The sequence below is a fragment of the Capra hircus genome, chromosome 7 (genome assembly GCF_001704415.2).
Source record: "Capra hircus breed San Clemente chromosome 7, ASM170441v1, whole genome shotgun sequence".
In the NCBI taxonomy this organism is placed as follows: domain Eukaryota; kingdom Metazoa; phylum Chordata; class Mammalia; order Artiodactyla; family Bovidae; genus Capra; species Capra hircus.
The window spans coordinates 35,350,991-35,373,979 of NC_030814.1; the positions used below are offsets into that span (position 1 = coordinate 35,350,991).

Sequence of the window (22,989 nt, forward strand, 5' to 3'; positions counted from 1 at the left end):
CTGGAGGCATCGATGTGGATCATTGATTTCTTTATGTAGAGATGTCAAAAATGTCAAGTCTTCATGAAGGGGAAAAAAAACTAAGGAACTATTCCAGACTGAAGCTAAGGCGAGTAAGAAATGCCACGCATAATCCTGGATTGGATAGACTTAGAAAGGACATCACTAGGACAACTGATGCAATGTGAGTAGGGTCTATGGATTAGAGGAGATCATCGGACTGATGTTATCTTCTTGACTTCGATGCTTCTATTTTAGTTATGCGGACATGTATTCTTATCTTTAACAAACACACTTAAGTTTAGATCCTGAGTAGGTGATTAGGCATCATGACTCCAACTTACCCTTAAATAGACCAGGAAAAAAACACATATATCATGCGTGCATGTGTTGAAAAAAAAAAAAGAAAGAAAGAAAGAATAAATGACAGGAAAAATATGGCTAAATGCTGAGAGCTGGGGAATATGGAAAGAGTTACAGGCATTCTGTGTGGCATTATGGCAACTTTTCTCAGACTGAAATTTCAAACTGAATAGGGGAGAAAAAGGACATTCTTTGTAACTATATAAATTCCAAGGTATTTTAAATGAAAAAGCAACACACACACACACAAAATAAGTGTAGTAAAATATGTATTTTGCTATCTAAATAAAAAAAGGATGCTGAGAGTATGAACACATATAGAGAGTAACATGCCAGATTTGAACTACATTTATTTCTTCCACTGATGAAAAATTTGGGGTTTAAAGAGGATCAGGTCCAGCTAGAGAAGAAAAAAATTTTTTAATGTGAAAATCTGAATTGAGTACTATGTGAAGCGAAGTTTAACTAAGGAAAAAAAAAAAAAACCAAGAATGCTTCAGTGGTTGCCAAATACAAGTCCCAGGCTGGTTACTTCAGAAGGACCTGAAGAACATTTAAAACTACATCAGCAGGTCATCAGTTTCAGAAACTATTTCAGTGGGTCCAGCATAGCACTCGTAGCAGTTAAATTTCCCTAGTTCCTAATAAAACATACCATGGTTTAGGAACTGAGGCTTTAACCAAATCACCCAGACCTGATCCCCTCTAAACCCCAAATTCTATGTAAATTAGAAATAGTTTTTGTCCAACGAAATAAGATTATAATCTAGGGAAAGAATACTTCACAAGTGAAATCAGAAAATCTGAAAACTGGATTTGTACTGAACTCTGAATAGAAGCCAAGTCTCACTTGTTATTCTTTCTTTCTGCTTCCTTATTAAGGACCAAAAATACTGTTGAGGTCAAAGTAACCTGACTATTACCTGGTACAGAGAACACATTCAAAGACTCTGCATTCTTCAAAAGGAACATTCTTTGTAAATATATTTCATGAGTATAGTTATTTACTTTTCATTAAGAAAAATCAGTGGGTACAAGTAAATACAGTGTCTGTAACAGTCTAGATTTCACGTGGTAGATTCACCAGGGCTCATTTTATTACTGTGCTTTGTATTTTAATGTACATTAACTATATTCTGCATCAGATAAGAAGGTAATTTTACATGATAAGAAGGAAATTTTAAAAATTATAGCAACAAAACAGTTTAGATATCTGGTCTTTACATTTCAAAAAAGAGAAGTAAATGCAAGAAAACTAAGCATTACCATGCCAGCAATATGTATTTTATTATTATTCATGAATGGTCAAAAGACTTACAAGGCCCATTACTATTAGTATAACTGCACATATGAAATATCACTTAGTGACATGGAGTGGAAAGGACAGTTTCATATATATTTAAAAAATAGATACACATACACACATTCTCTCTCTCTCAAACATTCACCTTTCACTGCTACAAAAGCAGGAGGTATCAAGCTGCAGGAGTTCCAATATACATAACATGTTGAAATATCTCAAGCATAAAAACTGTACTTAGGTTGCAAAAATAAAGTTTCTTTCTCAAACATTTTGATCTGAACTCAAGCAAAGCAAACAATGAACACCAATGATTTGTATGCTATTTAACACAATTTAAAACATAAAAGGATCAACAGTTGTAAAAGTCCTGAAAATGTAGAAGGAATATTTATAGGAATGAACAATGCATTTCTTCTCCCCCGCCCCTCCAAAGTCTACAGCAGATGTGTTTCATCCTGGCTCTCAAATACTTGAAAATCATAATTTACTATATTCACACAGCAAATGAGGCAGAACAAAATGAGAAAATCATTACTTCAAACAAGGCATTATTGCCCTTAAGTTTCCCTAGACAATTTCACTAGTGCAAGAGCATCATTTACCTGAAAGATCATGAGTCAACAATTGAAGAGCACTCATACAAAACTATTTCCTTTTTTCTTTAAAAAGTGCCATGACTTCTTGACTTCTCGTTTTAAAAAACACGACCACCACCCCCACCACCACACATATGCTAATGAAAGACCGTCTGTCTCCATCTCTTGTCAATGAGGAAAGGCCAGAGTGACTCCTTGATTCCAATTCGAAATGGTGTTCGCTGGCCGATGCCCAAGGTCTCCAATCTGGAGCAATCAAGCTGAGCATTTCTCGGACGTTGTGCTCCTACGACAGGACTGTCAGTTATCTTTAAAACAAACACACAAAATCAAACACAAATGAGAAGCCCCAGGATGAGGTTTTACATTCTCTATTTCCCTTTGCCCTCAGTGCAAGAAATATTATTTGATCCCTAGAAAAATAAATAAAACATCTGCCATAATCAAGAAAGCACTTTTTCTATAAACTTCATCAATACACATGGGCTCCTTTATACATGGCAATTTAGAGAAATTTAACAACAGAAACTGCCAACATAGAAGCAAAGTTCACTTTCAGTGCTGGAAAATACAGTTATCCAATACTTCTAAACAAAAAGAAAAATGTTATCCATAGAACACAATAGTGATGGACCTGACTTCCAAGAAGTAAGGCGGCTACCTGTTTGGTTGGTTGGTTGTTTTGGCTGAGTACAGCTTGAGGGATCTTAGTTACCTGGCCGAGGATTGAACCTGGGCCTCAGCGGTCCAAGTGCCGAGTCCTAGCCACTGGACTGCCAGGGAATTCCCAAGTAAAGTTCTAAGCGCCATGTACTTACTGGTCTTAAGTGGCTGCTGGGGAGGTTGAAGGCGTCTGCAATTGCACACGCCATTTCATACTTAGTCATCTGTTCGTTGCCAGACCAGTGAAAGGTTCCCTTAATTGATGGATCCTGACAAGAACACAAACAGTTCAAACTGGTTTCAAACTTTCTGAGTTGAGTGAAATAGCAACTGTGACAAGACAACTAAGTTAAAAAGGTCCAGGAAATATGATGCATTGTACCTTTCTGGAATGCTCTACACATGATATCTAAAATCAAATTCCTATAAATCTCCCCAGTTAAAAATGGAAATCAATTTCTAGAATTTAGCCTGAAGAATTTTTTTTAAATAAATTGTTAGTGGCTCTGATTTTATTCAGTGGAAATCGTAAAACGATTACAGATTTTTATGAAACACAGACCAATTCAATTAGCATTTTCAATTATCCTAAGAAGCTAACACCAAAACTTAACAGAACCATTTTTCAAGATGAGTTAATTAGTCATATAACATCCTTAAATATTGTCATGGTACATGTTTTTTAAATACACAAATTTTGATGCACTAAAAAAACCCAGTCATGCTACTATAAATATTCTAAAATAACTCAGTCTCTAATTTTTCTTTCTGTAGATATTCTATTTAGCTCTAACTTTTTCAAATATCTAAAATGAACTATTGTTCAAATATCTAAAAGAATAATTATAAATTATTCTTACAGTGGCTGAAATGATTAAGGTTCTTCTGTGCCACTACCTAGATCTTAAATAGACGTTACTCATTATTTCAGACAGGCTTCTTATAAGACATCAGGTAAAGAAAAATACAAGTTTTCAGTTTTCTTGCAGTAAGAGAATGACAAATGGAGTTTATAGTATTTGAGAAATAAAATCAAATATAACAGCTTAAAATTTTTATTATTCATAAATACAGCTACAATCCAACTAACTACTTTTGCTTGGTGTCCTTCTAAATGTTTAAAAAAGCACTTCGATTCTCACCAGCATCCTCTTCTCTGCTAACTGACGACACACGCTGGCCACATCTTTGACGTGCGTGGGGAACCGTTGCTGCCAGTGGTCCATGTTTGCGGACTTATTGCTGAACTGCACTTTATCAAACATAATAGTCACAGCACTTTCCTCAAGCCTTTCAACTTCTCCATACAGAACAGGAATTCTCAAAACAGCAGCTCCTAGACAGCAATGAAAGCAGATACTATTTCAAAGCTCACTGGTTCTTAAGTCTTGCTGTAAGATCAGAGTGTGTAGATTTAAAATACATTATCACAGAAAACGTACAATATACCAGAATGACACAGCTCACCTATTTAAACAAATGTGATCTGAAATATTTTTAAATGTCTCTGTTATGTGGGGTATTTTTATAATTATATAATTTCTTCATTACTGTGGCCATTAAAAATAAAACTGATCATGACAATTTCAACAAGGGATCCCTGATTACTCCTAGATTAAAAAAATAAACGCAATAAAGAACATTTTGGGGACAAAATTCCTACATAGATTGTGTATTGCATTAATGCTAAATTTCCTAAGTATAATAACTGCATTGTAATTATGAAAAGAACATCCTTCTTGAAGATACATGGTAAAGTCTTTTGGGGTGAAATTCTATGAGTTCAGGAAAAAAACAGTGTACATGTAAAACACGTGCCAAAACATTAACAACTGGTGAAATCTGTATAAAGGGTATATGAGTGTTCACCACATAGCCCTTGAAATCACTGACTAAGGAATTATGAGGTATTTTATGTTGGTCAATACTAAGGAGTTATAACAGACTAGATAATTTACACTAACTGAAATTCAATGAAAACTATTTTAAATTAACTTACTAAAGAGTTGGGCAGATGACTTATGAATAACACAGGTTTGAACAGTGTGGTTCCATTTATATCCAACTTTTTTCATGCAAAATATCATGGATAAGATGTACTGAAGTGGATAGCCTATCCTTACATAGGCATAAGATGAGTAATATTTAATATAAGGTTAACGTGTTTTCTTAATGTTTCATAACTTCGTTTTCAAAGAGTTACATTACCATACAGTATGTCTCGTCTCTCTTGTAACTAGAAAAACTCTGTATCAGTCTATCATCACAGGGAAGTGGTTTAAAAAAACAACAACAGTATTTAGCTGTATAATGAATGACTGCAATACCTATGCCAATAGTTTTATAATGATTCATTCACTAGTGTATAGGCGAGGCTACCATGAAGCAATCGTTACTGATTACACTAGGCTACCATTTACTGCCTCTTCCTTACTGATTCCTGAATCATACCTGTAAATAAGTATAAATTTCTTCTTGGATTATCTTCATTTTTGATGTGTAGTCTTAGCAACACATGACACGTATAGTGTTTTGTACCATATAAAACACTAATGTAGTTACTGACAGACAATTCATCTTGTAAACTTAGGTAAACTTAGTGTTGATACAATACTGTATGTATTTTCTCTTATGATTTTTTTTAATGTTTTCTTCTCTCAAGATTACTTTAGGAATAGTATATAATACATATAACACACAAAATATGTGTAAATTGACTCTTTATGTTTTAGTAAGGCTTGGGACAAGAGCTGCTGTTTAGTTGCTAAGTTGTGTCTGACTTTTTTGCGACCCCATGGACTGTAGCCCACCAGGTTCCTCCATCCACAAGACTTCCCAGGCAAGAGTATTGGAATGGGTTGACAGTTCCTACTCCCAGGGATCTTTCTGACCCAAGGATCGAACCTGCATCTCCTGTTTTAGCAGGAGGGTTCTTCACCACTGAGGCACCAGGGAAGACCCTCTGTCAAGAGTAGGCTGTGAGCAATTAAGTTTCTGGAATCTAAAGTTACACATGGATTTCCAACTATGCATGAGTTGGCAACACTAATCCCCAAGCTGTACAAGGGTCAGCTGTATACTAATATATATTCAAAGATGATTTCCAATGGATAATTTATAATAATAATAATAAAAAACCCTATGTGTTAACATGGTATGTACAGTAGGGGATGTTTCTCAAGGATGTAGTACAGTCTAAGGCAGTAGTTTCAGTGCAAAGGAGCATTAAATCAGATATTATGCAGCCACTGATATGAAAAAGATATCCTAGAGATGGCTCCATAAGAACTGAAATCCATGTATGTGGGGGGAGAAAAATCAGTTTATAAAACAATATGCACTGATGTTTACAAATCCACAAAAAATACTTCCATAACCACATTTAGTGCTTCTCTGACGAAGCACTGTGAGAGAACTCTACAGTTTTAAGATTTTTAAAAAAAAATTTAAGGAGGTTGTTTTTTCTTTTTTTTTTGTAATTAACACATTAATGTGTGTGTGTATATATACAAACACATAGGAAAAGAGAAAAACCATACAAATGACTGGGGATATACAGACACAGGGAAAACAATGTAACCATACAAATAACGGAATACTGCAATCTAAGAAAAATGATACTGACCTATTTTTTTTTAATATTACAAAAATCTGATTTACTTTCTATCTATAATGGTATTCATTTACACAGTGATACTGGAAATGGTCTAAAAGGATTCATAAATTCTTCAGAATTTCAAAAATTCTTGTTTTTCTTGTTAACTATATTCCCTAGTTTTTCTCCAATGGATTTATGCTCCTTGACTAATTTAAAAAACAAAAGGAACTTCCCTGGTGGTCCAGTGGTTAAGAATCCACCTTCCAATGCAGGAGATGTGGGTTCAATCCCAGGTCCAGGAACTAAGATCCCACATGCCACAGAGCAACTAAGTCCATACATAACAACTAAGACCCGGCACAGCCAAATAAAGAGAAACAACTAAATAAATATTAAAAAAATTAAGATACAGACACACATACACACAAATCTTAAACAAAAAGGAATCCTCAAAAAGAGTCAGAAAGCTAATTAAAGAGATGTGTCTTACCTAAATTGTTCTCCAGGACAGCCTTTTCTCCTTCTAATTTTGTTTTGCCATATAGATTTAGGGGATTTGGTATGTCTTCCTCTCTATAAGGTGGGTTTGTTCCATCAAAAACATAATCAGAGCTAATATAGATTAGAAATGCTCCAATTGCAGCTACCAAAAAAAAAAGAGAGAGAGAGAAAACAATCTATTAAATTACTATACAACCTGATGGTTTATCGGAAGTCGTAATAGCTTATTCATCAAAAGTATAACAAATTTCTTATAAGCCATCTACAAAATAATATCTGCACCCTCAGCGATCACTTATGAAGATTTTATATAGTCTTCATTACCTGCTTCCTTTGCTAAATTCCCAGAAGCATCCACGTTAAGTTGAGAAGCAGCATCTGGGTGATTTTCTACAACATCTGGCCTTCTCTCTGCTGCACAATGTACGATGACATGGGGCTAGAAGTTAAGCATTGATGTGTTTTTAGCTCAAAAAGGAATAAAAACCGAAGAACTATAGCTTTCCAACAGTAAATCAATTCAAAGAAACATGTTTATTAAAACATTCCTTCAACTAAAGAATCATTCTAATTTTTAATGTGGTTTTGTCACATTTCCCTTTTTCAACGTTCAAACTTCCTTAAAAATATATATAGTCCCTGAGAAGGAAAGATCAATCGAGCAATCCCTAGGCAAAAATCAGACAAAACTCCGGGGCAACAACCAGGCTTCTAAATCAAAATAAGCTTCATCTCCTCATCTGAGTGGGAGAAAAGGGCAATCATTTATGTCATTCATATGACCTAAATACTTAGTTAAGTCTGTGGGAAAGGGAGAGGAATAGCAAATTAAATTCATAAATTCTAATCTCTTAACTCCATCATTTAAAGAAAATTAAGCATCCATAAACACTATATTGCCAGTTAAGTATTTAAATATACTACTTATACGCTAAGCAGTGTGTGAGGATCAAGGATTTCACAATCTAATGGAAAAAATGAATATGTAAAGAGACCGGTTCAATACTGTATGACATGAAGGCCCTTGGTAGAGACCGGGCATCTACGTCCCAGAGGAGCTGAGTCAGAGTCAAGATTTCAGAAGGGCTCATGTACCCACACATGAAACTTCCTCCTTCTCAGAAACTGCCTGAAGAAGCATGATCTGAAAGTTGCTTTCAAACTTACATGTGCATAAGCTGGGATGGTTCTTAAAATGTGCAGTCCCAGGCTCTACCATAGGCTTACTGAATGAAACTCTGGGAGTGAGACATAAGAACAAGTTTTCCAAGTGATTCTGATGCAATGTTCTTTGGGTCATATTTTTAGAAAGAACCTGAATTCCTGATTTCACCTCTTACTCAAGAGTTGTAACAAAACCTAATTCTTTCTATAACTTTTCTGTGACCATGGCCAACGAGTTGTTTAAATTCTCTGAGCCTTTGTAGTGATCTCTAAAACAGAAATGAGTCCCTTGGACTGCAAGGAGATCAAACCAGTCAATCCTAAAGGAAATCAACCTTGAATATACAGTAGAAAGACTGATGCTGAAGCTGAAGCTCCACTATTCTGGCCACCTAATGCAAACAGCTGACTCACTGGAAAAGACCCTGATCCTGGGAAAGACTGAGGGCAGGAGGAAAAGGGGGCAACAGAGAATGAGATGGGGGTCACTAAGTCAGCAACTAAACAACAAAAACAGATATGAGAACAACTGTTTTGCAGTGTTGTAAGGGTAACAGATACTGTTTTCGAAAAGATTTGTAGCGGAAGGAGAGGGTGGGACAAAATCGAGAGAGTAGCAATGACAGATACTCCACCAAGTGTAAAATAGCTAGCTAACGGGAAGCTGCTATATAACATAGGGAGCGCCGCTCCGGGACAAAATCGAGAGGGTAGAAATGGGGAGGGTGGCACACACACACACACGGCTGATCTGTGTAGTTTTACCGCAGAAACCAACACAACATTGTAAAGCAACTATCCTCCAGTTAAAAATAAAAAAGCAAATATTTTTACCCTCAAAACAAGAGAAGGATTTGCATAGAAAGTGGTACTTAGAAGAATAATTCCCAAACAGAAGCTTTTTACAAAATGCTTCATTTTCTGCTTTTTGTCAACCTATATCTCAACATAATTTTTTAAGGATGACATACTTTTCCACCCCCTCAAAAAAAAAAATGTGCACTGTATACTATTGTTGATTAATTGATTAGAGCTTAAGTACTATAACTTCCTTGAGAACAACAGTTTTTATATCACCCAGACAGAATCACTGCAGATAGTGACTGCAGCCATGAAATTAAAAGACGCTTGCTCCTTGGAAGAAATGCTATAAACAACCTAGAGAGCACACTGAAAAGCATAGACATTACTTTGCCAACAAAGGTCCATCTAGTCAAGGCTATGGTTTTGCCAGTGGTCATGTATGGATGTGAGAGTTGGACTGTAAAGAAAGCTGAGCGCTGAAGAATTGATGCTTTTGAACTGTGTGGTGTTGGAGAAGACTCTTGAGAGTCCCTTGGACTGTTAAGATTAAACCAGTCAATCTTAAAGGAAATCAGTCCTGAATGTTCACTGGAAGGACTGATGCTGAAGCTGAAACTCCAATACTTGTGGCCACCTGATGTGAAGAACCAACTCATTGGAAAAGCCCCTGATGCTGGGAAAGACTGACAGCAGGAGGAGAAGGAGACGACAGAGGATGAGATGGTTGGATGGCATCACCGACTCAATGGACTGAGTTTGAGTAGGCTCTGGTAGTTGTTGATGGACAGCGAAGCCTGGCATGCTGCAGTCCACGGGGTCTCAAAGAGTCGGACATGACTGAGTGACTAAAATGAGACAATTCTTAACAGTTTCTTCCTTACCAGCTGAGCTACCAGGGAAGCCCCTTAATTGTTTACTTATGCGTTAAAATAAACCATACCTGAAAATCATAAATGATGTGATGAACTGCATTAGAATCCAAGAGATTGACCTGCTCAAATTTCGGTCTTGCTCTTCTAAAACCACAGCCAACGGCATGCCAATTATTCTGCTGAAATTCTTTGTACACAGCTCTGCCAAGAAGCCCAGTGGCACCAGTAATGAGAACCCGCCTGTTGGGGATGTTAACTTCCTCCTAAAATGTGAAAGAGGAGAAAAAAATTAATTAATTTGAAAATAGCCTCTCAACAAAATTAGCCACCATCTTCATTCACTAAACATTTCAAGTCTGAGTTGTCTGCTTCACGTCCCATATGTATAAGTCTTAAATTAGAACGAAGATCAATCAAACTGCATCAATAAGTATGTCACTTAAGAGAAAGTTTTAATAATCCTTCCCAAGAAAAAGAACCTAAGATGATACTGCAAGGAATCACCTAGTCAAACAGATTTAGATTTCCTAACAATAATAATGGAAAAACTTATTTTTAGGATCAATGATGTCCAAAGTAGTAATAACCATCAATTTTATTTATGTTCTTCTATTTATAAAAATGCAGTTTAAAGCTTACTTATTTCTGCCCTGATTAAGTATTAGGGTTATATTCTGCCAACATGTTTCCAAACCGACAGTTTTGCTCTTCAATTTTTAATCTCAAGTTTTCTTTTAAACCTCATTGACTTTATCATACTATGATATGTCCAAATTAGAGAATTTCATATGTCATAGAAATTTATGTGGAAGAAAAATTAATTTGGTCCTTATGGAACTAACATTCTAAGTTTAACTAAACTTGTAAATATCCCTACATTGACTCTAAATTTACCTATTTAGACCAGTTAAAACTAATGAAACGTAAGTAGAGGATAAGAAAAAAATAAATATTTTAAACTGATCTATGTCACTACTGTGAAAAAGGAAAAATTCCTCACACACTGAAATTTTTAAAAAAACTACTATTTAGGAAACAATTCCAATTATCTCTACATAGAAATTTCCCTTCTTCCCAAGACAGGTTAACGCCAAATATCCTCACAGACATTTGAATTAAGAAAACACTATTCAAAACAAAAAACAATTTTTATTAGTGTATCAACTTGAAGCCTTTTTAAATTTGAAATGTTGGTTTAGTCACCTAATTTTGAGCTGTCAAAAACCTTAAATATACACACGATAACCAAAGATCTTTTTTCCCCAGCCCTCAAGACAGCTAATTTAATAGACTATACTTGAAAAACGGAGAAGGCAATGGCAACCCACTCCAGTACTACTGCCCGGAAAATCCCCTGGACGAAGGAGCCTGGTAGGCTGCAGTCCACACGACTGAGTGACTTCACTTTCACTTTTCACTTTTGCATTGGAGAAGGGAATGGCAACCCACTCCAGTGTTCTTGCACGGGGGAGCCTGGTGGGCTGCCGTCTATGGGGTCGCACAGAGTCGGACACAACCAAAGCGACTGAGCAGCAGCACACTTGAAAAAGAAAAATTTAAAAAAAGGGGGGGGGGCCACCTAAATCAAGTATGTCTATCAAAGGAAAAACCAGAAATGAAAGGGCTGACAGAAACAGAATAAAGATAAGTTTTTTAAGATATTTCTTCCTTAGTTCACGCCATTTCAAGATGTTTTAGAAGCTGAAGAAAAATTCATCTAGGCTCTCTCTTGCAAAACTTGGCTCTAAGTCAAACAATCTATGCAAACAAAGATTTCAGCCAGCAAAATATTTTCTTTGAATTTTTGGCAAGAAAACAGCCCTGTGAAGACTGCAATTGTTAAAGAGGTTAAAATAGGCCAGGTCTAGTAGAGATACAATCAGAAAACAATTTGCACAGGATAAATACCATAAAGATCCCTGGGAAAATACTATAAAAGGCCCACGAGTTGGTTTCTTCTGAGTTTCTTGTGTCACTCTAAAGAAGGAAAGGAATAGACAGTGGTTCTTGGATCAGTGGTTCACAGGCTTTATTCGCCTAGGACAGCAATCAACTGGAAGGCTTTCCAAATCAAGTAGATTTGGAATGAGGCCTGATAATTGGCATTTGTAACAAGTTTCCAGGTGGTGCTGATGCTGGTGATTTGGAAACTTGAGATTCCAGGAACATCCAAGACCTACCTAAAGATAGCTCTGACTCAAACAAATAAAAACAAACTGCCATCTACCCTTCCAGAAGTAACAACCTTGTTACTCTTTTCCCCTTAAAAAGGAAAACTAGAAAAAGAAGTCAAAGACCAAACATCATGCTTGTAACCACGAAATTACTGAACAGTAACATAAGATCTCTGTGTACCTCACTGGTGAGTAAAGCACATTTTTTTCTTCATTTATCATCTGTTAAACGAAGGAAATAAAGATGCATCTTACAAATGTGTCTGGCAGTCTTTTTGGCTTTTCAGTGCATCTTAAAATCAGAGTCCAGATAATCTTACAATTGACAGCATCTTAGATTTGATGAAATACAGGATTAAATTACAAACACAGCAAGGGTCTTTAAGGCATATAGTATTCTTCACTTTAAAATAGTATGGATGGTTGCGTGGAGAAGATACAAACTCTGTACAGCCTGGGATAATTTGTAAGCTCCCTGGAAGAAAAGAGTCCAATAGTTTACCTAGTGGTCAAATGTCAGTGTGCAATAATTTTCTGTATTAAAGAGCAGAGATCTGAAGTGCAAGCATTTTCTGAAACAGAGATTCTGCATAATCCTCTTCTTGAAAACTCTCATGTGAGAATTTTCCAAAGCAAGGAACCTTAAATCTAAAGATGTTACAAGTTTTGCCCACAGTAAAAGGAAAAAGGTTGGAAACAGAACTGGTGTCTTTTTGCTTCTCTCTACTGTTTAGTCAAATGCATGCTCAGTTCTGTCTCAATCCTTTGAACTTATACTTGGTTTCTTAAGACTAAATTTTATCTTCTCTGCCACAAACTGTGGCATTAAGAAGTTACTTCAACTCTACTAATGTAACTTGCTGGTAAATGTATGTATTTGGACACATGATTAAGGCTCTTACAGCTTTACAATCCTACAATTCTAACATTTTCCATATTACCCTTCCCACAGAAGATATCTGAACAAACTGAAAGAAGTTTTGTTTAAAGTAACTTTTCTTCTTTTCATACAGTTCTCTTTGGAGACTCAATCAGCATGTTCTGTCACAGTATAGAAGCCAAAACAAGAAGTTTTCATTCAGATTGCAAGTTTTTTGGTGGTTGGCAAATAAAATACATATCACTCTGAAATTAACAGAAGTCAAACAAAAGTATCTCTACTTTTGAGCCTCTATAAACAGAACTCCACCTGAAGCATCTTAAGGCACAGTTTTGGTTCTTTTAAAACCAGAGAAATATTCCTTTGAAAATAATTTTGGCTCATTACTCTATAAATTATTTTACTTCTGCCAAACACAGGAATGTCCAAACACCTCAAGGAACTCTAAATGAGGAACAAAAAGCTGAGTCAGTTCAGTTCAGTCGCTCAGTCGTGTCCGACTCTTTGCAACCCCATGAATCGCAGCACATCAGGCCTCCCTGTCCATCACCATCTCCCCGAGTTCACTCAGACTCACGTCCATCAAGTCCATGATGCCATCCAGCCATCTCATCCTCGCTCGTCCCCTTCTCCTGCCCCCAATCCCTCCCAGCATCAGAATCTTTTCCAATGAGTCAACTCTTTGCATGAGGTGGCCAAAGTACTGGAGCTTCAGCTTTAGCATCATTCCTTCCAAAGAAATCCCAGGGTTGATCTCCTTCAGAATGGACTGGTTGGATCTCATTGGAGTCCAAGGGACTCTCAAGAGTCTTCAACACCACAGTTCAAAAGCATCAATTCTTTGGCGCTCAGCCTTCTTCACAGTCCAACTCTCACATGCATACATGACCACAGGAAAAACGATAGCCTTGACTAGACAGACCTTAGTCGGCAAAGTAATGTCTCTGTTTTTGAATATACTATCTAGGTTGGTCATAACTTTTCTTCCAAGGAGTAAGCATCTTTTAATTTCATGGCTGCAGTCACCATCTGCAGTGATTTTGGAGCCCCAAAAAATAAAGTCTGACACTGTTTCCACTGTTTCCCCATCTATTTTCTATGAAGTGATGGGACCAGATGCCATGATCTTCATTTTCTGAATGTTGAGCTTTAAGCCAACTTTTTCGCTCTCCTCTTTCACTTTCATCAAGAGGCTTTTTAGTTCCTCTTCACTTTCTGCCGTAAGGGTGGTGTCATCTGCATATCTGAGGTTATTGATATTTCTCCCAGCAATCTTGATTTCAGCTTGCGTTTCTTCCAGTCCAGCGTTTCTCATGATGTACTATGCATACAAGTTAAATAAGCAGCGTGACAATATAAAGCCTTGACGTACCCCTTTTCCTATTTGGAACCAGTCTGTTGTTCCATGTCCAGTTCTAACTGTTGCTTCCTGATCTGCATACAGATTTCTCAAGAGGCAGGTTAGGTGGTCTTGGTATTCCCATCTCTTTCAGAATTTTCCACAGTTTATTGTGATCCACACAGTCCAAGGCTTTGGCAGAGCCAATAAAGCAGAAATAGATGTTTTTCTGGAACTCTCTTGCTTTTTCGATGATCCAGCGGATGTTGGCAATTTGATCTCTGGTTCCTCTGCCTTTTCTAAAACCAGCTTGAACATCTGGAAGTTCACGGTTCACGTATTGCTGAAGCTTGGCTTGGAGAATTTTGAGCATTACTTTACTAACATGTGAGATGAGTGCAATTGTGTGGTAGTTTGAGCATTCTTTGGCATTGCCTTTCTTTGGAATTGGAATGAAAACTGACCTTTTCCAGTCCTGTGGCCACTGCTGAGTTAATCCAAAGCATAATTAAGACCTGAAGATATTCTGTCTTCCTGAAAAGTCTATTTCTCAATTTTTATTCTTATGAGTCAAATATATTAAACATGACTTTAATTTGCATCTGCCTCTTCTATCAACTCACAGATTTATAGAATTCAGTAACACCCAGTGACCAGATTTACACATACACACAAAACCAAAATGTTTGAAAAAGTAAGTACATATAAAAAAATGAAGAGTCATAGCTCTTATTATGCCATCAAATCAAATAACAGCAAATTCTAAGGTACAGGACAATAAAAGTCTCTTCCAAAACGGTCCAAAACAGTACTCTGGGACAGTGGTTTCTACTTTAACACACTTGGATTAACTTCTACTAGAGACAGTCAAGGGTGAAATATCACAAATATCTAAAGTAGGATTTTCTTAAGTTTTAGTGGTAAATATAATTATACTTTGCTATTTTCAGAAACTCTTCGATTTGGCAAAGTTTCACATTGATTTATTTGATTCTCACAACATTCCCCTAGAGATAAATCTTTGAGTAGACACACTCCTGGACTTTGAGAAACTTTTCAAAATACTTCGGTGACACTGGTCTAAACTCCCACTGTCACTTTACTGCACCCCATGGCCAGTAATACGAACAGGAATCACCACAGTTTATTCCTCTAACATGAACTATAAAACAGTCCCACTAGGGAGTTTTAACTCTACAGGTTCTGAAAGAAGCAAATACATGTCAAGCTTTTGGTTGTGCAATTTGAATGAAGGAAAACGCATTTTCATTTGTCTACTGAACTCACTGTTAAAACTGATTAAGCTTTATATACACACAGATGCATACACAGTGCACAAATACACATACATAAACAAGCAACGTGCAACTTTAGGGACTCAGCATTGTGTGGGGTACACAGGAGCAAACCAGAAGATCAAACAGCCCATCCATCCTAACTTTACTCCCCAAATCCCAAAATGACTTGAAAACACTAAATATGCTATATTTTGAAGGTGTAAAAATTTTGCATTCTCAAAAATAGCCATCACTTACACCTCCTCTCATATCCTTAAGACATACTGATCTTGGCATGAACATTCTTCTTATCCCCAGTGCTAGATAAATATCCTATGGACTGATGAATACTGAGGGGCTGGAATGAAATAGAGATTGGGGTTTATGGAGGAGATGTATGCAACCTCTGCAGTGGTTCAAAGGCTGAGAAAATCAAAGAGACTGTATCTGAATCCTAGCTGCAATCTTACTGAATGAACTTGGACCAAAGACCTGCTCTCTTACTCTCAAATATCAGTAAAATGGAACAAAACCAGTATCTTATAATCATGAGAACTAAAGTAAATACTGCATAAAAAGTGCACAACAGTGCCATGCAGAAACTAAGAGTTCAGTTCTTATCTCCAATCCTGTAACTACTTCTGAAAAACCACCTGGCTCCTTTTATTCTCAGAGATACGAACAGTTAAGATCAAAAGATACGAACAAAGGGTGAAAACGAAATTTAGAAAGTCAAATAGCTCGGAAAACCCCTCTTCATTCCTGAGAGGAGACGGGAGGCTCGAAAGTGAAACTCGACCTAATCATTTCCTGTCGCAGTAACTGAGAAACAAAACACAGAAGAGTATGCACCGAGGTAAACAAACTCGGCGGCGCCGCCCTAGTCTCCTAGGGCCTCCGACTCTGGGAGGATGCGTCTGGAAAACCACTCGAGCCCCCGCCACCAGACTCTTCCCGCTCTGCGCACTCGGTTACCATGAGACGTCTCCCCACCCCGCAAGACGCGGGCCGACTCCCTCACCTCCACCAACCGGCAGTCCCCGGGAACAAAGTGGATAGAGAGCTCTTTCTCCCGGCCCACCATGCCCGCCGTCTTTGCGCTGTAGTCGCCGCCGCCGCCGCAGCGACCGCCACTTTCTTCTGCCCGGGATCGCTGCGGGCCGCAGCTCCAAGCCCCTCGGCCCGCCTACCCTAGGTCCAGGCCAGACCCCCTTTCACCGCTTCCGGCTTCCGCCGCCAAAACCGTGCTTCCTGATTGGCCACGCTCCGCCGACGCCCCTGAAAGGGGGCGGGCGCGCTCGGGACGCTCCCAGCCCACGCCCCAACTCTTAAAGGGATACACGAAACAAAGGCCCTGGTCTTAAACGGAGTAAGAATTTTGTTTAGGGGCCGGCGGGGGACGGGAGGGGGACACGGGGGGCGGGTTCAAGACTATTTTGTGTGTTCTTCCTTCTCGACTAGGTAAGGAGTGAATTGGATCGCCCAGACTGTGTGCGGTGTCTTAAGAATCAACTGGGCACGTGATACACAGAGCGGGATGGCATGGTGGTGGTGTAGTCGCTAAGTCTTGTTCGACTCTTGCGATTCCATGGACAGAAGAGCCTGGCAGTCCACAGTCCATTGGATTCTCCAGGCAAGAACACTGGAGTGGGTTGCCTTTTCCTTCTCCAGGGGATCTTTCCAGCCCAGGGATCGAACCTGGGTCTCCTGGATTGTGGGCGGATTCTTTACCAACTGAGCTACAAGGGAAACGCATAAAGCGGGATGGAACACTTTAAAGTCTTGGTGGGAGGAGTGAAGCGGTGGGAGGAGTGAAGAGGGGAGAGGAGGCGGCACTACGCCTCTGTATCTCTAGAGCATTAAGAGTTTTTCTTGACATTGAAAGAGAGACTGGAATAAAAATAAAAAGTATTGATATCTGTGTCTGCTGCTGCTAAGTCGCTTCAGTCGTGTCCGACTTTGTGAGACCCCATAGATGGCAGCCCACCAGGCTCCACCGCCCCTGGGATTCTGCAGGCAAGAACACTGGAGTGGGTTGCCATTTCCTTCACCAATGCATGAAAGTGAAAGTGAAGTCACTGAGTCGTGTCCAACTCTCAGCGACCCTATGGACTACAGCCTACCAGGCTCCTCCGTCCATGGGATTTTCCAGGCAAGAGTACTGGAGTGGGGTGCCATTGCCTTCTCCGGATATCTGCGTCATTAACACTTAAAGAACCCATTTGTTTTTCTGGCATGCCAGAAAGTAGTACGCTTGAAATTCCGAACGTGTCAAACTCTTTAGTTAAAAAAAAAAAAAAACAAAAAACACGTAGGGGGCTGGGGGACGAATTATTTGGTTGCCCCTTCAAAACAAGGATTCTCGGACTTTTATCAGTAATTTCTTAATGAGTTATTGTAGGAGCGTGGCGGGCTACAGTCCATTGGGTCGCAGAGTCAGACACAACTTTGCGACTAAACAGTAACTGGGACTCTACATTCTAGTGAACTTTAACCAGAGTCAAGATCAGCCTTTGAGAAGCACCGCCTTACAGGTTGCAGCGTCAAGCTACGCGAGGCGAACCTCCACTACCAAGAAAAGTAAAAGAACTAGAAGAGAGTCATGCTGAACCTTGTACCACCTGGATTACGCTTTTTTCAAGTGACAGATCAAAAGCGGCCCTATTAGTCAACTGCAACTGATTTCCAGTTCAAACACGAAAAGCCGGGATGCCTGTGAAATTTACCCGCAAGAAACCTGAGCATGGCTCTCCTAGGTTTTGCCAAATTTGAACGTAAATCTGTACTGTTCTTGTCTAGACACGCAGGATACCAAAACCTTAAAAGTCGCCCACAAACGTGATTACTGCTTGGGTCTTTCTAAAACATATTTTCATAAACCTTTTTTGGTTTAACGTTTGAGCTCAACATTAAGCAGCCTTTAAAAAAAATTTTTCCACGTCTGAGTCCGGTGACTTTCTTTCCTACCCAACCCCCAACCAGAACTCATTTCCTAATTGCTGTAAGAATAAAGTTTCTTTTGAACTGCAACAAGAGAGACTGAGCCTTCACACTTTTCTATTTTTTATTTACTCTAGGCTGTTAATCAATTTAGCATTATTTAGAGTCCTTGAGAGAAAAGCTCCAACGCGAAAACATGCATAATTTGCAAACAACAAAGAAATGGTGTGGGTGTTGGGGGAGCAGATCCAAGATCCTCTTGATTGTTTTTTAAAAGTGGTAATTTTTGTGAAGTTTCTAGTTGCAGCGGTAATGCAATCTAATCTTTCCAGAAAAAAAGAAAATTCTGTCCTACTCGAAGACGATTTAAGGACTTGCATATGCAATTAGCGTTTTGATTCTCAGAGCAGCCTTATCTGGAGTGAGGAACAAAAAGAGTTTACTTGCCTACTTTTGAGGATCTGGTTTAATATTTGCCAGAGAAAACTTGGGAATGGTTCTAGGGGCACATCTTCGTACATGGGTTTTAATCATCCTTATTAAAAATGGAAGTTTCTACATGAATAAAAACGCCATTGTTATACAGACAATATCCAAGTTCGTGTGGTGGCTAAGTCTATAAATTTAAATAGAGCAATCTAGAGATAAAAGTTAGGTTAGCAGGTTCATTTCTTGCCAAGACAAAGAAAGCCTGGAGCACCCAACTATAGATAAAAGCGTTATTTCTATAGAACCTTCACATATATGAATGCATTTTAATTTGGCTAAGTGAAACTGCTGTTTTGGGTTATTTTTGTCGATCGAGACTTAGCTGAGCTCTCCATACAGGGTCAATAATTAAAGCTGTTTAATTATTCCAAGTCCCAAAGTTATAAGTCTTAAAGAAATGAATGACTTTTTTTTTTAAACACACCCTTTTCGGCTTTTACGTTCCCAGACGTTCACTGGGATTCTTGTACAGAAACTCTATACAACTCCAGACTGCTTTTCTTACCTGTTCCATGTTCTCCGGCATTTCAGGCATGATTCCAAAATTATCTGAGGAAAAAGATTTGAGATGGGTTTCAGCTTCTGCCTCCTCGGACCGGGTCTTTGTTCTGCCTGCAGAGAGCGTAGGCACGCGAAAACGTGAGCCACAGCTTCACTCGACCTTTGAAATTAGCATTTTGAGTCGGATCCCAGAATCTCGTGCAGCATTCCACATCGCAATAAACTGGCAGCTGATTCCCCGTGGCAGTCTTGAAAATACCCAATGAGAAGTTTCATGTTGTACTGCCAGCCAAATAAGGTCCATTATCAAAACCATTAGGAGAACCAACTTAGAAAGAAATATAGATACAACCGCAAAAAGCTTCCTGTGAAGACTTGCAATTTTCTCTTGCGAAAGAAAAGCAAGAGCCAGCAGTTGGAAAGCACGCAGGCCATGCAATTGATTCCTATTCTGAAATAGTTTATTGAGTTATGCCTGATTACAACAGAATTCGTTTGGTAAAGTTCTCCAGCGGGTTCTAATTAATTATTTCAAAGGACCGGTAAAAGGCACTTGTGGTAACAATACGCACATGTTAAAAACCAACAGGTTATTTCCATTAATATGTCCTGTATCGTTTGAGGAAATGGTGGGTGGAGTAGCTTTAAATTTGGCTTAGCTTTAAGGACTGCTATTTCTGTGATTTCCAGACCTACCAGCACCATACATCTGTGAAACAAAATCAAGTGAAGCCTGGCAATCTTATTTTTAAAGTTTAAAGGGTATTGAATACACTCAGTTAAATTTTGAACCACTGTTCTGGATTAAGGCTTTTTAACAGTTTAACAACAACCAACAAAAAATTGCCATTCAGGTACTTCCTGGGTGGTCCAATGATTAAGACTTCAGATTTCCAATGGAGGGGTTAAGAGTTCTTAGCTACAGTTTAGCATGTAGCTAAGATCCTACATGCCTCACTGGTCAAAGGACCAAAACATAAAAACCAGAAGCAATATTGTAACAAATTCAATAAAAGCTTTTTAAAAAATTGCCATTCATGTAGAGCTTTAGAAAAAGACAACTGTTTATATTCTACTCCTATGAAGCACCTGGTAAACTGTCTGAGGCATGTAGAGGGTCTGTAAGTGAGAAAGAATATACAATTTTTAAAAACTGATGAATTAAAGTTCATCCATTATTTTGGCCACCTGATGCAAAGAGCTGACTCATTTGAAAAGACCCTGATGCTGGAAAAGATTGAGGGCAGGAGGAGAAGGGGACCACAGAGGATGAGATGGTTGGATGTCATCACCTACTCAATGGACATGAGTTTGGGCAGTCTCTGGGAGTTGGTGATGGACAAGGAGGCCTGGTGTGCTGCAGTTCATGGGGTTGCAAAGAGTCGGACACGACTGAGCGACTGAACTGAACTGAAAGTTCATCAAAATTTAAAACTTCTGTTAATCAGAAGACAATATTAAGAAAATAAGTACAACACAGACTGGGGAAAATGATCTTGATACATTTATCTAAAAGTACTTACATTCAGAATACTTAAACTCCAACTGAAAGTTTTTAAAAAATCATTTTTTAAATGGACATAAGTTTTGAACAGATGGTTTACAAAGTAAAGATAACATTTGTTTTGCAGAAAGTTTTACTTTCCTTTTAGGTTCCAAGGATTCACTGATAAAAGAAACCATTCATTACACACACAATAAATAATCTTAATATTTAATAGATTATCTGACTTAATTTCAATGAGAAGTGAAAGAAGCGCTCAGTCATATCTGACTCTTTGGACTGTAGCCCACCAAACTTCTCTGTCCATGGAATTTTCCAGGTAAGAATACTGCAATTAGTAGCCATTCCTTTCTCCCAGGGGATCATCCCAACCCAGAGATCGAACCTGGGTCTCCTTCATTGCAGCCAGAATCTTTACCTTCTGAACCACCAGGGAAGCACAGTATTCAGCTATAATACAGTCAGTATACAATCCAATATATATAATTTCAATAAATAGTTATTAAAAGAAGAGAAATAGAAACAATAGAAGTAACAGCTTACATATCACCAAATTGGGAAGACAACCTATATTCAGACTTGAACAGCACCAGGAAGTCCCCAAATAACAGCTGCAAACTATCATCAGTTTATATGCAAAAATGCAGCTCTGTGTGTTTTTTAACTTTAACAACGGTATTTGTTTCACCTTGTGAGTCATAAGACTTCTTTGTGGGGGGGCGGGGGGAAGGGGGAGGGCCATTTGGCCAAGCCCTCAGGGGCTTAAGAAATTTAAATATCTACTCCCTTTCTTATCTAAAGTGCCCCTAGACTAGCTGGTAACAATTGGTGTGCTGGAATCCAGACAGAGTCCAGGCAAGGTCAGAAATTGGTCAGAGGCCTGCTCCCTGACTTCTGAAGCCTGAACAAAACTAATTCCATTTTAATTTCCCTAACATTATACTGTAACAAGCATTTTGAGCAATTAGAACGTTCATTCATTCCTGGTGGGATACAGCATTACACAAACACTTCAGAAAACAGGCAGTTTACTATAAACTCAAATAAACACCTACCGCATGACCCCAAATTCCACATCTAGGTGCTTACCCAAGAGAAATGGAAGCACCATATTCATAAGGTCTTGCACAAGAACATTCATAGCAAGAACTTCCCTGGTGATCCGACTGTTACGACTCCATTCTTCAAGACTTCCCTGGTGGTCCAGCAGTTGGCACTTCACACCTGCATTTCAGGGGGCATGGGTTCCATCCCTAGTCAGGGAACTAAAATCCCCCATCCCTTGCTGCACAGCCGAAAAAAAACAATATTCATAGCAGCTAAATTCAAAATAACTTAAAACTGGAAACAACCGAAAAAGCCATCAGTGATGCCTGGTTAAACAAATTATGGTATATCCATACTGTGGAATATTACTCAATTATTCAAAGAAATGAACTATATGAATGCAATGAAATAAAATTTTATATTTCAAGGCAAAACAAGAAAAATTAAACATAAAATTCTGTGTCCACTTGGCCTCCTCCCCCCACCTTAATGTGCAGTGTGTGTCTGTATTACATAGTAACCAGAGCTTGTCAAAGATGGGAGTATCTGATCACTGTAAAGATCAATTTTTTCCCCCTGTCCTCTGTCAGTAGCAATACAGTTCTTTCCCAGTTCTGTAAAGGGTCTAGCAACTTATTGTTTGCTTTCTATGTGCAAACCTGGACTAGATACCTTTGGTGAACTTTATGAAACCATCAGTATGTCATTTAGTTGTATGAGCCTTTTTCTCAATTCTGACTGGCAGAACAGAGTTCTCAAAGCTTTATGAGAATCTGTTTTCCAGGTTATAATCCTCAGTTTTGCTCAAATAAAATTCCCCTTTTTTCCTTAGCTTGATTGTTAAATGAACTACTGAGAAATAAATCTCAACGTCACTATACTAACTGAAAGAAACTAGACACAATATAGTACAGTTTCATTTATATGAAATTCTAAAATAGGTGAAACTGATCTATGGTGAGAAAAAATTATCT

General features: G+C 38.3%; 1 protein-coding gene across 2 annotated transcripts; it reads right to left on the reverse strand.

Moving 5' to 3' along the window:
* MAT2B (methionine adenosyltransferase 2B) lies at positions 620-19,836 on the reverse strand. 2 transcript variants are annotated; one of them, XM_018050076.1, is made up of 7 exons: positions 16,556-16,791; positions 9,933-10,127; positions 7,349-7,463; positions 7,014-7,166; positions 4,068-4,261; positions 3,081-3,194; positions 620-2,570 (listed from the first exon to the last, which is right to left on the reverse strand). In XM_018050076.1, exons 1-7 carry the CDS (start codon positions 16,616-16,618, stop codon positions 2,400-2,402), a joined length of 1,005 nt encoding a protein of 334 aa, XP_017905565.1. In that variant the 5' UTR covers positions 16,619-16,791; the 3' UTR covers positions 620-2,399. The 2 variants fall into 2 exon arrangements, with proteins under 2 accessions (XP_017905565.1, XP_017905566.1); XM_018050077.1 differs by lacking the exon at positions 16,556-16,791 and adding an exon at positions 19,469-19,836 and having other exon boundaries at positions 1,975-2,570.